General features: G+C 38.0%; 1 protein-coding gene across 1 annotated transcript; it reads right to left on the bottom strand.

Annotated features, from left to right (window-relative positions):
* Positions 1 to 3,965: 3,965 nt before the first annotated feature.
* On the bottom strand, positions 3,966 to 14,081 carry OTOL1 (otolin 1). Its single transcript, XM_044667710.1, has 4 exons — positions 13,718 to 14,081; positions 10,010 to 10,099; positions 7,676 to 7,747; positions 3,966 to 4,864 (listed from the first exon to the last, which is right to left on the bottom strand). Exons 1-4 carry the CDS (start codon positions 14,079 to 14,081, stop codon positions 3,966 to 3,968), a joined length of 1,425 nt encoding a protein of 474 aa, XP_044523645.1.
* Positions 14,082 to 15,010: the final 929 nt, after the last annotated feature.

Genomic DNA, 15,010 nt, shown 5'->3' with positions numbered 1-15,010 from the left:
CATCCAATACTCATCAGTCATATATCTCTTCTGACTCTAATTTCCATGCATAAACTATTTCTCAGTGCAGTGGAGATGGAAGGGGGGAGGGGAACGTATGTCTCTGATTGTTCCTGTATGTGAGACTCCATCTCAGCCTTCTCCTCTTCTTTGATTTTTCAGGTCTGACATCTGCTCACCTGAACCACCTTAGCCCAAATGCCACCTCCAGTCACCTACCCACTCAAATTTCTCATCAACTCCTAACCACCTTTCTAAAATAAGCAGTATTCATTTCTACCTCCCTATACAATTTTCATCAAGTTCTGAGACTGATAATATTCACTGATCTCATGGTAGGGGAGGGAGAGACTATAATCAAATAAGCCAAAGTTAAGGTGATTTGTGGGGTTAAGGTGTTGACAGAGTCATAAAATATCAAAGTTAGAAGGAACTTCACAGACCAACTAATCCAACCTGTACCTGAAAATGAAACCCATCTTTAAGTAATCATGCAGCTTCTGCTTAAAGCCCTCCCCTGAAGGGAAGCTAAACACATCCCAAAGTAGCCTGCTCCACTTTCAGACAACTGTAATAAATAAAAATATTTTCCTTGTCTCCAAGTTTAAATCTGTTTCTCTATAATTCCTTTCCATTACTCCTAGATCTACCTTTTGATGTCCACTTCCATAAGAAAGTTTTTATTTGTATCATTGAGGATAATCATACCCCTACCTAACTCTTCGCCTGTCTATAAATCCTTATTTGTTTCAACTGATCTTCTATGGCATAGCCTCTCATCATTCTATTAGCTCTTTCGGGACCATGCACCATCTTGCTAGTTTCCTCCTTAAAATGTGATACCAAGCACATGTCAAGTTCCCGATTTATTGCCTAGGAATGAGTACAATAGAACTATCATTGTCCTTATTGTGGACATTTTGCTTCTTTTGATGCAGACTAGGATGATATTAACCTTTTCTGATTATCACATCATTTTCAACTTATACCAAATTTCAATCCATTAAATTCCACAATAATAACTACTAGCAATTTAAAAAGTGATTTAAAGTTTTCAAAGCATTGCACATATATTATCTCTTGATCCTCTTAAGACCTCTCTTAGGTGCTATTATTTATCCCCATTCTATAGATGAGGAAATTGATCCTGAGAGAAGTTGAATAATTTTTCTTCCTGACTCACTGCCTCTTCAATTTAACAGGAGTGTATAGCTATGTTTTCCCTGTCCTCTATTGGGAATTCTTTTTTATCCAAACATGAGACTTTACATTTTGCCCCTGTTGAATGTTTTCTCATTAGAAGATCATAAAGCAGAATGAGGGCCAAAACTAGAAGTTACCACCAGGTCTGAGAAGGCTGATGGAAAACAGAATCTCAATAGTTCAGCACTGTACAAGTAACAGAGTTAGATGTAGAATTATCTCAATTTGCTACATTCGGTATTCATTCTACCCTGCCAGTCTGCCTCCCAATTATACATATGCGTCTCAGGGAGGGGAGAGGTGGACAATAACTTCCAACATTTTCTCCAGCTCTAATTCTACAGTCTATTCCTTTTGGTTAGTATGTCTGTTATGATTATTAGCACCCATTTTACCACCAGAACATCTGTGCCTTGATTCTCCAGTGGGAAGAGTTGGATCCCCAGAGAAATGTGGATGGCATCCTTTTGTAACCTAACCTTTTCACTGATGGTATTGGAAGAATGCCTTTCCCTTCGACACTAAGTCACTTATAACTATGAAGTGAGAAGGTGTTATAACATTATCAGCCTGCTACCAGAAGAGAATGTGTCAAACAGAGAAGACTCATGAAACAAACTGTCATCTTGTTGATACCAACTTTCTTTGGAAGTTCTCTTTGACTCAGGCAGATTTAGACGGTTTCTGCGCACTCTTTTTTCTACCTCTTGTCTAGCTTTTGAATTAGGTGACCCTGTGAACCTTGGGTTGGCCCCCATGGCATCTTACTTACTTTCTCAGAATTCTAATTGACCATTATTTTCTTCCCCAATATGTTTCTTCAAAGACCCTGATTGACCTTTATGATCACCAACCAATCTCTATCTCCTCCCTAATGGAAAAAGAATTTAATAGTCATACAGCATATTTGTAGTTGAGGAGTGATTCACTGAAAAAGCAAATCAAAAACTATGGTAAATAGTGAGATGCCATGGCGGAGTCTGTAGGGATTTGAAAGAGAGTGAGGCTGAAGACTTGAGAGAATGTATTGCTCTTGATCCTAAAACCTGGTTCTCTATCATTCCCTTCCCTTTTTTCCCATGAACTCCTGAACTTTCTTCCTGGTTAATGGTTTTCAGCTCCTATATCTCTTTAGTGATCCTGGATTTATATCACAATGCTAAAAATACATGAAAACTGTTTTCAAATTTATTAAATACAATTTAAAGTATTTGAAATTATTAAAATTTGAAATTATTGAATATAATTTTAAAATGAATAAAAGTATATTTTTAATCAATGATTGAGTAGCTACAATTCTTAATGATAATCCCAAGAAACTTGGGATCTTTTACATAGTGATGTAAGAGAAAGAAAAGCCCTGCATTCTGGGCAAGTCTAATAACTGACTCAAAAAAGCAAGCATTAGCAGAACAGTGAGTTCTCTTTCTTCACATAATTGAGGGAAACAACAGTCACAAAGTCTTCTTCGGCTCTCTCAGTCAATTCTAGTTAGAATATGTACATCTTTCCCTAACAACTGTTAGGGGAAATCTCTATTTGCATTAGCCCTGCTTTCTGTATTGATTGCCTGCCTTTTGTACTCAAAACTTAACCTTGTAAAATCAATATCTGCCCGCCTCACCTGCATCTCTGTTTTCCTTAGTTTTGTCAGTTTAAGTTAAGATTACCTGTATTTCAAATCTTGGAGGACCTTAGGCAAATCACTTGGCTCCCTTTAGCATAGGTGTCTTCACCAGTAAAATGGGATAGGGTTGGGGGTGGGAAGGTTATCTCTAAAGTCTAATAGCCCTTTTGATTTTTAAAAAGATATTGAGTTTGGAGTCAGGAAACCTAGGTTCACATCATTTATAAGTTATGAGACCTTAACCAAGTTGCTTGATTCTTGAAGTCTCAGTTTCCTCATCTGTGATGAAAGGAAGGGATTGATTTACTTATAATTCAACTTCATTATATATCATTTCCCTAAACTTAATTTAGAATCAATACATGTCCCTTTTAAAAGAAAAGTCTCAGTCCAATTACAAAGTATTCATGAGGTTATGAAACATTCCCATTTTCAGTAGCTCCCCAAATCACCACCTGGCTCAGCATTATTCTCCTTGAATCATTGTAATTAATTATTCTCAAGACTGTAATAACAAAGCCAAAAGATATATTTCTGTACTATGAAAGAAGAAAGGGAGAAACAAAAAGAAGTCTTCTGATGCAATAATCTCTATATTTTACTCTTACTTCTTTCACAGAAATTCATTTCTTCAAAAGGTGACAAGCCGATGAATACCTAAATTTTCGCAGTGATTGAACACTATCTAAATACTAGTTCTCATTTCTTCCCAAAAGGAAACCAGATAATACATGTTTGCCCAAGTGAGCACTTCCACAACCATTAAACACCATTTAAAAAAATTTCAGAGATGGTTTAGCTAGTCCTAGCAATCATAGCTGGCTAATTGCTCTCCAAATTAAACTAATGTGACATTACATTTCACTTTTTTATGTTTAATTATATGGTAAGTCTTTCCAGCAGTAAGACTCAGAAGGCTCTTTCAGGCATATTTCTCCCCCTCGATGTGAGTATTTACTGCTCTTGGGTGCATAGAAAGAAATTACACACATTTAGAAAGGCCTGGGAAAGATTTATTCAGCATCAATCCATTTCTTACACATCTCATAAATACAGTCTTATAAAAATAACGTGAATCTACGCGGTCCTGCTTTATCGCTAAATTCATTCTATATTGATATTGTTGAAAGCTCATCTATGGTGAAGAAGCAGTGTTGTCTTCTGGGTACAATAGGAACCCTGTGAAAATGCTGTCATCCTCGCCACTGACATACACTCCATTCCAATCTTTCCCAACTTCCAGCCAGACTTGGTCTCCTGCATTTAGTTTGAGCATCGTTAGGAAAGATGCTTGGTCGATTTCTTGGCCATAAAGTGTTTCCCGAGACTTGGCCTGCTTCTTGTTTTGTGCTACAAGGCTGATCCGAGCAGGTCTGCCTCTCACGGTGACATGGTAAGCAAAGACATAAATTCCTGGGACACTACAGTTGAATTTTCCAGTTCCTGGATTATAATCCCCCTGGTCGTTATAGAGAATCTTGTCGAATTTGATAGGAATGTTGGGAGCAGGGAAAGGCTTAGATAAGCCAGCACTGAATGCTGATCTTTTGACACTAACACATTCCCCCTTTGAGCCCTTGAGACCCCGAGAACCTTTTTTCCCAACAGTCCCTCTGCTCCCTTTGCTGCCAAGATTTCCCTTTGGCCCAGCAGGTCCAATAAGACCAGGAGATCCTGGATCCCCCTTTTCGCCTTTAATTCCTGGCTCACCTGGGGTCCCATGTTGCCCATCTAAGCCTGGGATGCCTTCTCCCCCAATGTCTCCTTTGCTGCCTTTTTGTCCCTTCATTCCTGCCTCCCCTTTTTGCCCTTTACCTCCTCTTTCTCCAGAATCTCCACAGAATCCCTTATCACCCATCTCCCCTTTTTCACCCTTGACTCCAGTTTCTCCATTTAAGCCTGGTAGCCCCATATCTCCACTGTCTCCTTTATCTCCCTTGGTGCCATTCTCACACGTGTCCCCCTTGGATCCTTTTTGTCCTTTCATTCCAATCTGTCCAATGTTCCCTTTGTCACCTTTAGGACCAGTTCCACCTGAAATGAGAGGAGAGAAAATGTTGGAAGACTGAGAAGGCTAGAAGCATGCATATATATGTCTATACGAATTTATACATGTAGATATGAAAAGCAAATTTCAGTGTGTTAGGGAAACCTGGGTCCTGTCTTGGGAATTATCAAACCTCAGGCTAGAAATATTTGTGATAAGACTCTGAGGAAAAGATAGATTTAGGTACAGAGATGAACTCTGATATTGGCAGTGACATAGATATGACAGAGATGTAGACATAGAAACAGAGACAGACACTGTGCATGATGCAGGAGCAGTTTATATTTAAGCTTAATTTTTCTATTTTTGACTCATTTCCATTTGGAAGTCTAAGACCTGTTAACAGATGTAGTTCAATATTCAGTCAGTGTGTTATAAGGGATAGAGAGTAGACCTCCTATACCAGCTATGCAGCCCTAACCATGGCAATTGACTTCTTGGTGCTCTGAGCAACTCTCTAAAAGCATAAGTTACAGAAAAGGGGCTGACTTACATTAGTAGATTGTTTCTGCATCGAGGAATCCCCTGTACCAATGAATCACATGACCACAACTTACCATTGTTTTGCATAATTCTACTTCCTCAATTAGCCTTCAGTTACAAATTACATATTTTACATTCATAACAAATATATATAAATGCAACTACGAAACACTCTGCATAAATACAGACCTGAATAATTGGAGAAATAGTAAGTGCTCATGGGTAGGTCGAACCCATTTAATAAAAATGACAATATGATAAATTTCTCCATTTTATTCTGTGACATTGGAATCAAACTATTTAAGAATTACTTCAAAGAACTAGGAAAAATAGCAGGATTCATCTGGAAGAATGGAAGGTTAAGAATCTCAAGGAAAACAATGGGAAAATGTGAGAAGGAAGAGGCCTAACAGTATCCAGTCTCAAACTATATTATGGTATAGTAATAATGCAAAGAACTTGGTGATGGATAAAAGAAATAGACTGATCAGTGGCATACAATAGATAATATAAAGAAGCAAATAAATACAGTATCCTAGTTTTAATCAAGCAAATTACCAAAACTATTGGTTGAGATTATTCAGTAAAAGCTTCTGGGAAAACTTAAATGCAATCTGAAAGAAACGATGTAAAGTTTAATAATTCATGTCATATACCATGATAAATTCTAAATAGGTATATGGCTTCGTTATAAAGAGTAGCATTATAAACAAATAAGAAAAGCAAGGAGGAAAAAATGGCCTTTCAGATCTATAGATAATGAAAGATCCCATTGCAAAATAAAGGATATAAAAGGAGCAGAACCAGGAGAACATTGTACACAGAGACTGATACACTGAGGTACAATCAAACGTAACGGACTTCTCTACTAGCAGCAATGTAAGGAACCAGAGCAAGGCTGAGGGACTTATGAGAAAGAAAACTAGCCACATTCAGAGAAAGAACTGTGGGAGGAGAAACACAGAAGAAAAACAACTGCTTGAACACATGGACTGATAGGCATATTATTGGGGATGTAGACAACTAAACGATAACTCTAGTCCAACTATCAATAATATGGAATTGGGTCTTGATCAGTGATACAGGTAAAACCCAATGGAATTGTGTGTCGGCTAAGGGGGGTTTGGAGTAGAGGGAAAGAACGTGAAATATGTCACTAGGGGAAAATATTCAAAATAAAAAAATTTTAAAGGAAAAAACCAATTAATTAATTTTTAAAAAATAAAGGATATAGAAGATCACAGAAGATGAAATAAACAGTTGTGTTTATATAAAAAGTCTTTACACAGACAAAACCAATGTAGCTAATATGAGAAGTGAAATAAATACACTGGTGCTATGATAAAAGTATCATTTCTGAGATATAGAAGGAATTGATTCTAATTTATAAGAATGAGAAACATTCCCTAATTTATAAATTGGGCAGTTGAGTGGTGCAGTGGATAGGACATCTGGCCCAGAGTCAAGAAGATTCCTCTTCCTGTATTCAAATCTACCCTGACACTCATTAGCTTTGTGACTCTGGGCAGGTAACTTAACCCCGTTTACCTCAGTTCATCTATAAAATGATCTGGAAAAGGAAATAGCAAACCACTCCAGTATGTTTGCCCAAAAAACCCCAAATGAGATCACAAAGGGTTGGACATGAGTGAAAAACAACCAAGCAATAAAAAACTGATAAATTATCAAAGAATATGAACAGTTTTTTAAGGAAGAAATTCAAGCTATCTTTGGTCATTTGGAAAAATATTCCAAATCACTAATAATTAGAGAAATTCATATTAAAGTCACTGTGAGGCTCCACTTCCCACCTCTCAGAAAGTTGACATAAAACAAAAATGATAAAGGTTGGAGAAGCTGTGGGGAAATTGGCATATTAATGAATTAACTAATGAAAGTATGAAGATGTCCAGCTATATTCGAAAACTTTTTTTTTCTTTATTTCTATTAAGGTGTTAGGGAGGAAACAGATTTTTTTTTGTTTATTAAAACAAATCATTTAATTTAATCATTCTGTAACTTCCTTAAGAACAAGGACCCTTTCTTTTTTGTCTTTATATCCTTAATGCCCAATTCAGTGCCTGACACATAAAAAGAATTAATTAGTGATTGTTCAATTGAATCGAATGACAGTTTGTGCCATGGAATCAGATGATGTAAATCTTTACAGGGTACATTCTAACACATGTTGTTTTACTAAATATGCTCCAGCCCTTCCTGCTAGGTCCAACCTTAATACTTAATTAATTACTAACTAATCTTCCTCACAACAGTTTATAATAGATAATTTTTTAAGATGTCAAGTTCTGACATACCTTGTTCTCCAGGTTTCCCAGGATATCCTGGAACTCCATTTATTCCTTGATCACCATATTCTCCTTTGTCTCCTAAAATAGTATTACTATTAACATATTTTGCTAAAGGCTTTATTTAGAAAACAATCAATATTATTAATTCAATAACTATATCCACTCCCTATCTGAAGTTAGAATCATTTAAAAGGAAAGTATCTGGAAGTTTACATGCTTTCAGAACTATTGAGATGATTTTTGCTCCAGTCGAGGGCAGGTAAGTTTTAATTTTAAATGAAACAATGCAAGGCAGAATTAGACTTGATTTGTTGTTTTTTTCTTGATTGTCCACACTTAGGGAAGTGATGCAGAAAATTTTAATAATGGGGCTAAAATTTAAAATCTGTCATGGGTATTTTTTTTCCAGAGAGCTGGTTGTTAAACTTTTATCAGCATTCTTTTGCTCCCATTGCTGACAATTATCTGAGTCTTTGGGGCAGAATTGAATCATTTGTACTAAACTAAGTCAACCCAAGAAGAGCTTTTAGTGATAAGAAAGGACAGCAGAGTCATCTAACTAATTTCTCTCCTTGAGATATAGCCAACAACCTACACTAAGACTTCAAGGCAAGGTCTGGAATACTCATCTCTTTAAAAATAGCCATTGGCTGAAAGGATATCTGCTTTTGATTCTCCATCAAAGCATGTTCTTCAGATCCTTATAACAGTCTCTTCACCTGTTCTTTTTTTTCCCCTGCTACTTCCAGAAGTCGAGCTTCCAAAACTGCATGAATCACTGAGCAACTTCATCGCTCATCTTTATTTCACAAGGAGTTCCACTAACATAATTCAGCCCCCAAAGAACTCAATGTTTCCGAGGCTGAAAATACCACAATTGACAAGTGTGAAATAGCTCTGTGTTACCTCCATATCTTTTTACAGTAATTACTTTGCTGAATGTTCTACCACAAATGAGTCAGGCTGCTCCTGAGACACAGTGAGGGTGATATATCGATGATATTCCGTCTCTTGATGTGTGACATTGAGGCGAAAAACATTTAATTTGATGGATACATGGTATGTCTACAGAGTGACAGTGTTTGCCAGGAAATAGCTTAATGTCACCGTGAATGTACAGCTTTCTATCTACATCCATAAGTGACAATAGCACAAACCAGCATTTCCTAGAGCCAAAAACTCTATTGCAAGCCCTCTTGGTCGAGTGGTCCAATTAGAATCTTATGTTAGAGGCCACATAGGCTTGCCTGTCCATGAGGGGCAGGGCTAGGGAAGGACCAAAAACTAAGGGTTAAAAGAAGCTTCAAAACCCACTAATTCTTGAGGTAAAGAAACTGAGATCCAAGCAGACAAAGTGATTAATTAGCTCAAGGTTTCAGTAGGTAGCAAGCAACAGAGGGATGATTTGAACCCAGGTCCTCTGATTTGAGAGCCACCTCCTATATGGCTGCTTAGCAGAGAAAGTTTGCTATAGAGTGTTTTGTTGTTGTTCAACCATTTCAGTCATTTCCATGACCCGTTTCCCCATGTTAATTAATTCTTCTTGCTAAGTGCCTCTGAAGTTTGTTCGACTGAAGGACAGCAAATGATTTCAGAGCCCTCTAAATACATTTCCCTAAGTGTAAATCCTTTATCACCTCACCCCATTTAGAGATCTGAACAATAGAGTTGCATGAGGCTTGAATGAAATAATTTATATAAAGTGTTTTGCAAATGCTAAAGCATTATATAAATGTCAGCTATTGTTATTCTTAGAGCTAAAAGGTACCTTAGCTGTCATCTAGCTCAAACCCTTCATTTATAAAATGAGGAAATTAAAACCAAGAGGTGAAGTCATTTCACCTGAAATGAAAGCCCAAGGTCACATAGCTACCTACTGTCAAAATCCTGAGCAGAACGCTCACTATCTGACTCCCAGGCCAATGTTCTGAGACTATGGCTTTCTACTTCCAGTCCTTTTGGTCAAAATCTCCTCCCACGGATTCCTGCAGGATCTTCTGCTCTATTCTCACTAATGAGAAAATTATTTTCATGACGGGGAAATTCCTACTGGAATTCTACATCTGAGAAAAAACCCGGAAAGGTAAATTCCCTCCTAAATGGGTCAGACAGGTGACAAACCATCTGGGTTTTTGCAACAGGTAAACCAGTCATCTTTTAAAGTCTTAATTGACTGCTCAGAGTCAGCATTTTCATCATGAATAGTCAATCCCTTTTTTTTAACAGACTGTGTTTATATGGGCTCATTTATTTGAACAATGTCAAAATACCAAGTGAGACGCTCCAAAATTTACCCACAAATCCACTGGTACAAAAATATATTATATACTTAACACTTACCCTTTTCTCCTTTGTGGCCTTTTGTACCTGGTGGCCCAACAATTCCAGGAAGACCTGTATTCCCTAAATCACCAGTCTCTCCCTTGGGACCTAGAAATATGAGTTAGACCCTATTTACATTGAATTAATTAGTTTAATTACATTTAATACTATTCAAAGTATTTTTATGAACTATATCCCAGAGATAAACATTTTTTCATAGACTGAAGCCAACAGCTATTGATCTCCCAGCTCTCAAGTTTGAACAATACTGAGAATCTGCACTTTGATTTGAACTATTTAGAGAAATGCACTGGATAAGGTTGTCATCTGATTTATAGTCTTTTGCTTCTCAAAAATGTAAATGGAGCCTAATAATGCCTGCCAATAGGATTAATGAGATTGATCAGATTCTTCAGAGAAGAGACGCTTTATCAGCTAAGAAGTTCCATTATACCTCAGCAAAGACAATTAGGCGAGTCCATTTGGTTTGGCTCTCAAAGTGGTCTGGGCAATGGGAAACATCAAGCAAGGGCGAAACTGAAAAGGTCAGAACAATCTGAGTAAACCTGGACCTTCACCTTGATACAGGAAGTAATCAATGTCAAATCAGGATCTTCTTAGCTCGAGAACCACAAGAGGATTTTTTTTACCACTAGGACAAATTCTCTAAATCACACTGAGAGCAAATGTGACCTCAGATGACTGGGCAGCGATGTACGCTACATTATGGGGAAGAGACAGAAATCCAGGTTATGACCTTAGGACCACTACAGAGAGGTGGTCACACTGGATGAGGTGGGGTGAAGTTCATCCCAGCACACCATCTGGTAATTTCCTATTTTTCCCCAATTATTCTTTTTTTTCCCTTTTTTTAATTTAGAATATTTTTCCATGGTTACATGTTTCATGGCCCCCTCCCCACTCTATCCTCCCCCCTCCTGAATCTGACAAGCAGTTCCACTGGGTTATATATGTAACATTGTTCAAAACCTATTTCCATGTTATTCATCTCTACAGTAGAGCAATCCTTTAACATCAAAACCCCAATCCTATCCCTGTCACACTACGTGATCCATCACATTTTTCCTAATGCGTTTCCCTTTCCACAGTTCTTTCTCTGGATGTGGATAGCGTTCTTTCTCATAAGTTCCTCTGGATTGTCCCATTACCCAATTATTCTTGCTCTCTAGGTCGCATGCCCAACTACTTCTTCATTGCTGATGGACTGAAAGTGGTTTCAGAACCCTCCAATCTTGGCCCCTTCTAAACAGAGTCCTGTGGCAAAGTCCCAGCTCCACCATCCCCTTACTCTACTCATCACCTGTTAAGGGATGTCTCATGAGGTCTTGCTCAGATTTCGCTTCCAATCAACAGGACTGGACTAAAGCTGTAGACCCACATGCTATAAATCAAGCTTCTTTATTGGGGATCCTAACTAAGATGGCAACTGGAACTGTCTACCAAGTCCTACAGATATATCACTAGGGAGATACGTTCTTTAAAATGATGGGAAGGAGTCAATGTGGTCAAATTCACTCATTAAAGATAGACAAAACTCAAGAGAAAGATGATCATTTTGTATAAATACTTGAGTAAAGTGTTCGAACAATACCGAAGGAGAGACTAGATCCTGATTGGTATAGTTAATGGCACCATTGAAGTTATCACATGTATTCAAATGGGCATTATTCAAAATTATATCTAACATTTTCATGACGAGGAAGTTCCTATTGGAACTCTCCAGCTGAGAAAATACCCTCTAAGGTAAATTCCCTCCTAAATGGGTCAGACAGGTGACAAGCTATCTGAGTTTTTGCAACAGTTTACTAGTTATTTTGAAAATTATAATTATGTAAATGATGTTCGCTTTTCCATCCTGATGGAAATATTCCATGTGAATTCAAAAAATACAATCACTATAAGGGATTTTCATTAGTCACACTAATCAGGACCTTTATTGGCCAGCTAGTGGGTAGCAGGTAGCACTGGGGATTGTGGGCTAGATCTGAATCATGAAGATCTGAGTTCAAATGCTTTCTAGTTGTATGTCCCTGGGCAAGTCACTTAACCTCTATTTACCTTACTTTCCTCAACTATAAAATGCACATAATAATGGCACCTACCTCCCAAGTTTGTGGTGAATATCAAGCATACAACATAGTGCTTGGCTCATAGTAGCCACTTTAGAAATGCTTCCACCTTCCCCATCTGTGGCAATCCTCTCCAAAGAGTGAACTCTTGGTAAAGAAACTCATGATATCAATGCAGATCAGTTAACTGCCCTGTACTCTTTAGTCTTAGAAAAGGACTTGCTCAAGATCAAAATGTCGGTATTTGTCAAGGGCAGGATTTGAACCCATGTCTTTCCTCCTAGATTTGCCATCATGTCCAGATGAGGCAATTAGATAATTCCAAGCATAATAACCTTTTGGAAACCCTTTCATTTGGCTTTGTAGCTTTTTTAAAACTGTTGAAAAATACTAACAAAGAGAGAATATATAACTGCAAGATATTCTTCATATAGGATTCTACTAGATGGTGAATGTTTGTTACAAAAGAGCAAATACTTCATCATTAACATGTGAACGAGATCCAGAAGATAAAATAGCAAATGAGAATGTTTCTGGATGAATCCAGTGTTGGAAAGAGAGAAATGATAAGATTTACTGGAACTAACTTATTAGGATGATCCTAAGCAGCACAAATAAGGTAGAGTTTCCTGTCCTTCAAAAAAATAATAATTAATCCCATTTTCAGAGATTTGTATATTTCAAATTGAAATTCTGATGTTGACCCTCAGTGCTATAATCTTGTAAAAGCTGGAGTGGAAACCCAGCCATCAGCCCTAGTATTAGAGCCATTTGAACTTTTAAATCTATTACCTGGAATTCAATGAGGAAACTTGCTGGGAAAGGATAGAGGGCCTGCCTCAGGATTTCAATAAGGAGACCGAAGTAAATCGGCTTTATTTTCATAACATCAGCTTTCCATGCCTAATCCTGACTAGCCACAAATAACACTCCCCAAAGCTATCAGGGGGTAGACACTGCTACCACCCCTTTTGCTGAATTGATGCTGGGGGGGGGGGCGGATATAAATACACTGAAGAGCAGGCAAACTCAGTTGGCCTCATCCATAGTAATTTTCCTTTCCTCTCTACCCAGTGGTTGCCCTTATACTCTAGACTCAGAAGCCCATAACAATTTATAAGGTAACATAGAAAGCTTTGGTGCTCTTACCCAACCCATGTATAAACCAAATTCCATCCAATGACCAAGTTCTAGCAAACACGGAAGGAGGACAAGGTAACGAGAGCTGTGTCAGAGTGCTGGATTTAGAGGGTGCCAGCAGTCCTTTAGCAGTATGAATTTAGCACTTCTCCAAAAAAAAAAATAGTTAAAAAGGAACCTTTTAAACCTGACCTCAGCCACTTCCTACCTGTGTGACCCTGGGCAAGTCACTTGACCCCCATTGCCTACCCTTACCACTCTTCTGCCTTGGAGCCAATACACAGTATTGACTCCAAGATGGAAGGTAAGAATTAAAAAAAAAAAAAAAAAAAAAAGGAACCTTTTCTTTTTTTCAATAGGGTTGCCTCCATCTTCTACTTTCCATTAATGCTTTTTTTTCAATTTTATTCTATTTCCCTTGGGCACCAAAAAAAAAAAAATCCTTATTATGGCTCTGAGCTCTGCGTAAGCCTGCCTGGACAATATTTGCCCATACCTGGCCGCCCGGGCTCTCCAGGTTCTCCTTTTGGTCCAGGGGCAGGCAGGCAGCAGTCACAGCAATTAAAAAAGAAATCGGCCGTGTCCAGAGTGAAGTTGTCAAAAGGGAAGAGGGTGGCCTCTGGCCTCCGGGCAGAGGTCATCGTAGGCGCCTCGGTGGTCACTTCCTCCATCTCAGCTGCCTCAGTAAAAGGGCTTTCTTCTTTGATGGGAGGGCCGGTGGATGGCTTCAAATCCTTTGGGACATCTTTTCCGGGAGGTTTCTTGGTAAACTTGGTCGATGGTGTGGTCTTGGCCAGTAAGCCTATCACGGCAACAACTAAAAGCACCAGGTTAAGCCAAGGCCAAGAAAACATCCACATGGTGAAGGCTGAAAAGGAAAAAGAATGGGATTATACAGCTTACTTTCTACCGCTAGATTGATACACACACAAAAAAAATCTTTAGAAACATCCAGTGGAGCTCTTGAGTGGGTGAATATTTTTATCCCAGGAACCGATTTGTTTTCATTTTTTTCCACTATTACCTCTTCCAAGATATTGTTTCGACGGGGTCAAAATGTCTTGCCAAACAGCAAACACGATCTATAAAAAATGAAACACAACTTAATAACTCGCATGCCCTGTGGGGAACAAAATACTTATAACTTCCTGACTTATCTCCCTCGGATTTATTGGAATCAAATACATTCATATTATAGGAAGATGAAAAGTATTGAACAGAATAGTTTATGCTGGTAAACTCAATTATTTCTAGGGAAAAAAATATGGCACCAGAGTCTTTAAATCTTCTTGTTATAATGTCTCCTGATGTGAGAGTAATCTTTTAGACTCACTAAAATGGAAAAAAAAAACATTAAAAATACAAATATAAAAGGAAATAGAAATTCTCCTTTGTGAAAGGTGCAATGGCATGGATGATAAATCATTAAAATACGAGTTCGGGTTCTGTCTTTGACATATACCAGTTTTGTGACTCTAGGCAAAAAGCAACTTTTTGGTGCGCTCAAACAACTGTCTAAAATGATATTACAGACCAGCTGCCCGTCTTTATCAGTCAAAGGGGTTTTCTTATCAGCACAGAGGCCTTGGGTAAGTCATAATTAGTGACTCCAATTTCCTCATGTTGAAATGAAGAGGTTGGACATGATAACGCACAATTAATAACACTTTCATGTGTACAGAGCACATCATTCATTCACAATAGCCCTGGAAGATAGAAGCTATTATTATCCCCATTTTTTAGAGGAGAAAACTGAGGCTATGAATGATTGGACTTTTCTAGGGTCTTA

This window comes from Gracilinanus agilis, chromosome 3 (genome assembly GCF_016433145.1).
Source record: "Gracilinanus agilis isolate LMUSP501 chromosome 3, AgileGrace, whole genome shotgun sequence".
NCBI classification, from domain to species: domain Eukaryota; kingdom Metazoa; phylum Chordata; class Mammalia; order Didelphimorphia; family Didelphidae; genus Gracilinanus; species Gracilinanus agilis.
The sequence above is the reverse complement of the archived record's forward strand: the minus strand, read 5'-3'. Positions and strand labels throughout refer to the sequence as shown.

Bases quoted from the DNA above. Each gene is read 5' to 3' on its own strand.
- OTOL1 (XM_044667710.1), bottom strand. From the start codon at position 14,081: ATGTGGATGTTTTCTTGGCCTTGGCTTAACCTGGTGCTTTTAGTTGTT. The intron at 10,100-13,717 runs GTATGGGCAAAT...TCATATTTCTAG, and splicing joins TGGAGAGCCCGGGCGGCCAG to GTCCCAAGGGAGAGACTGGT. The intron at 4,865-7,675 runs GTATGTCAGAAC...CTCTCATTTCAG, and splicing joins TGGGAAACCTGGAGAACAAG to GTGGAACTGGTCCTAAAGGT.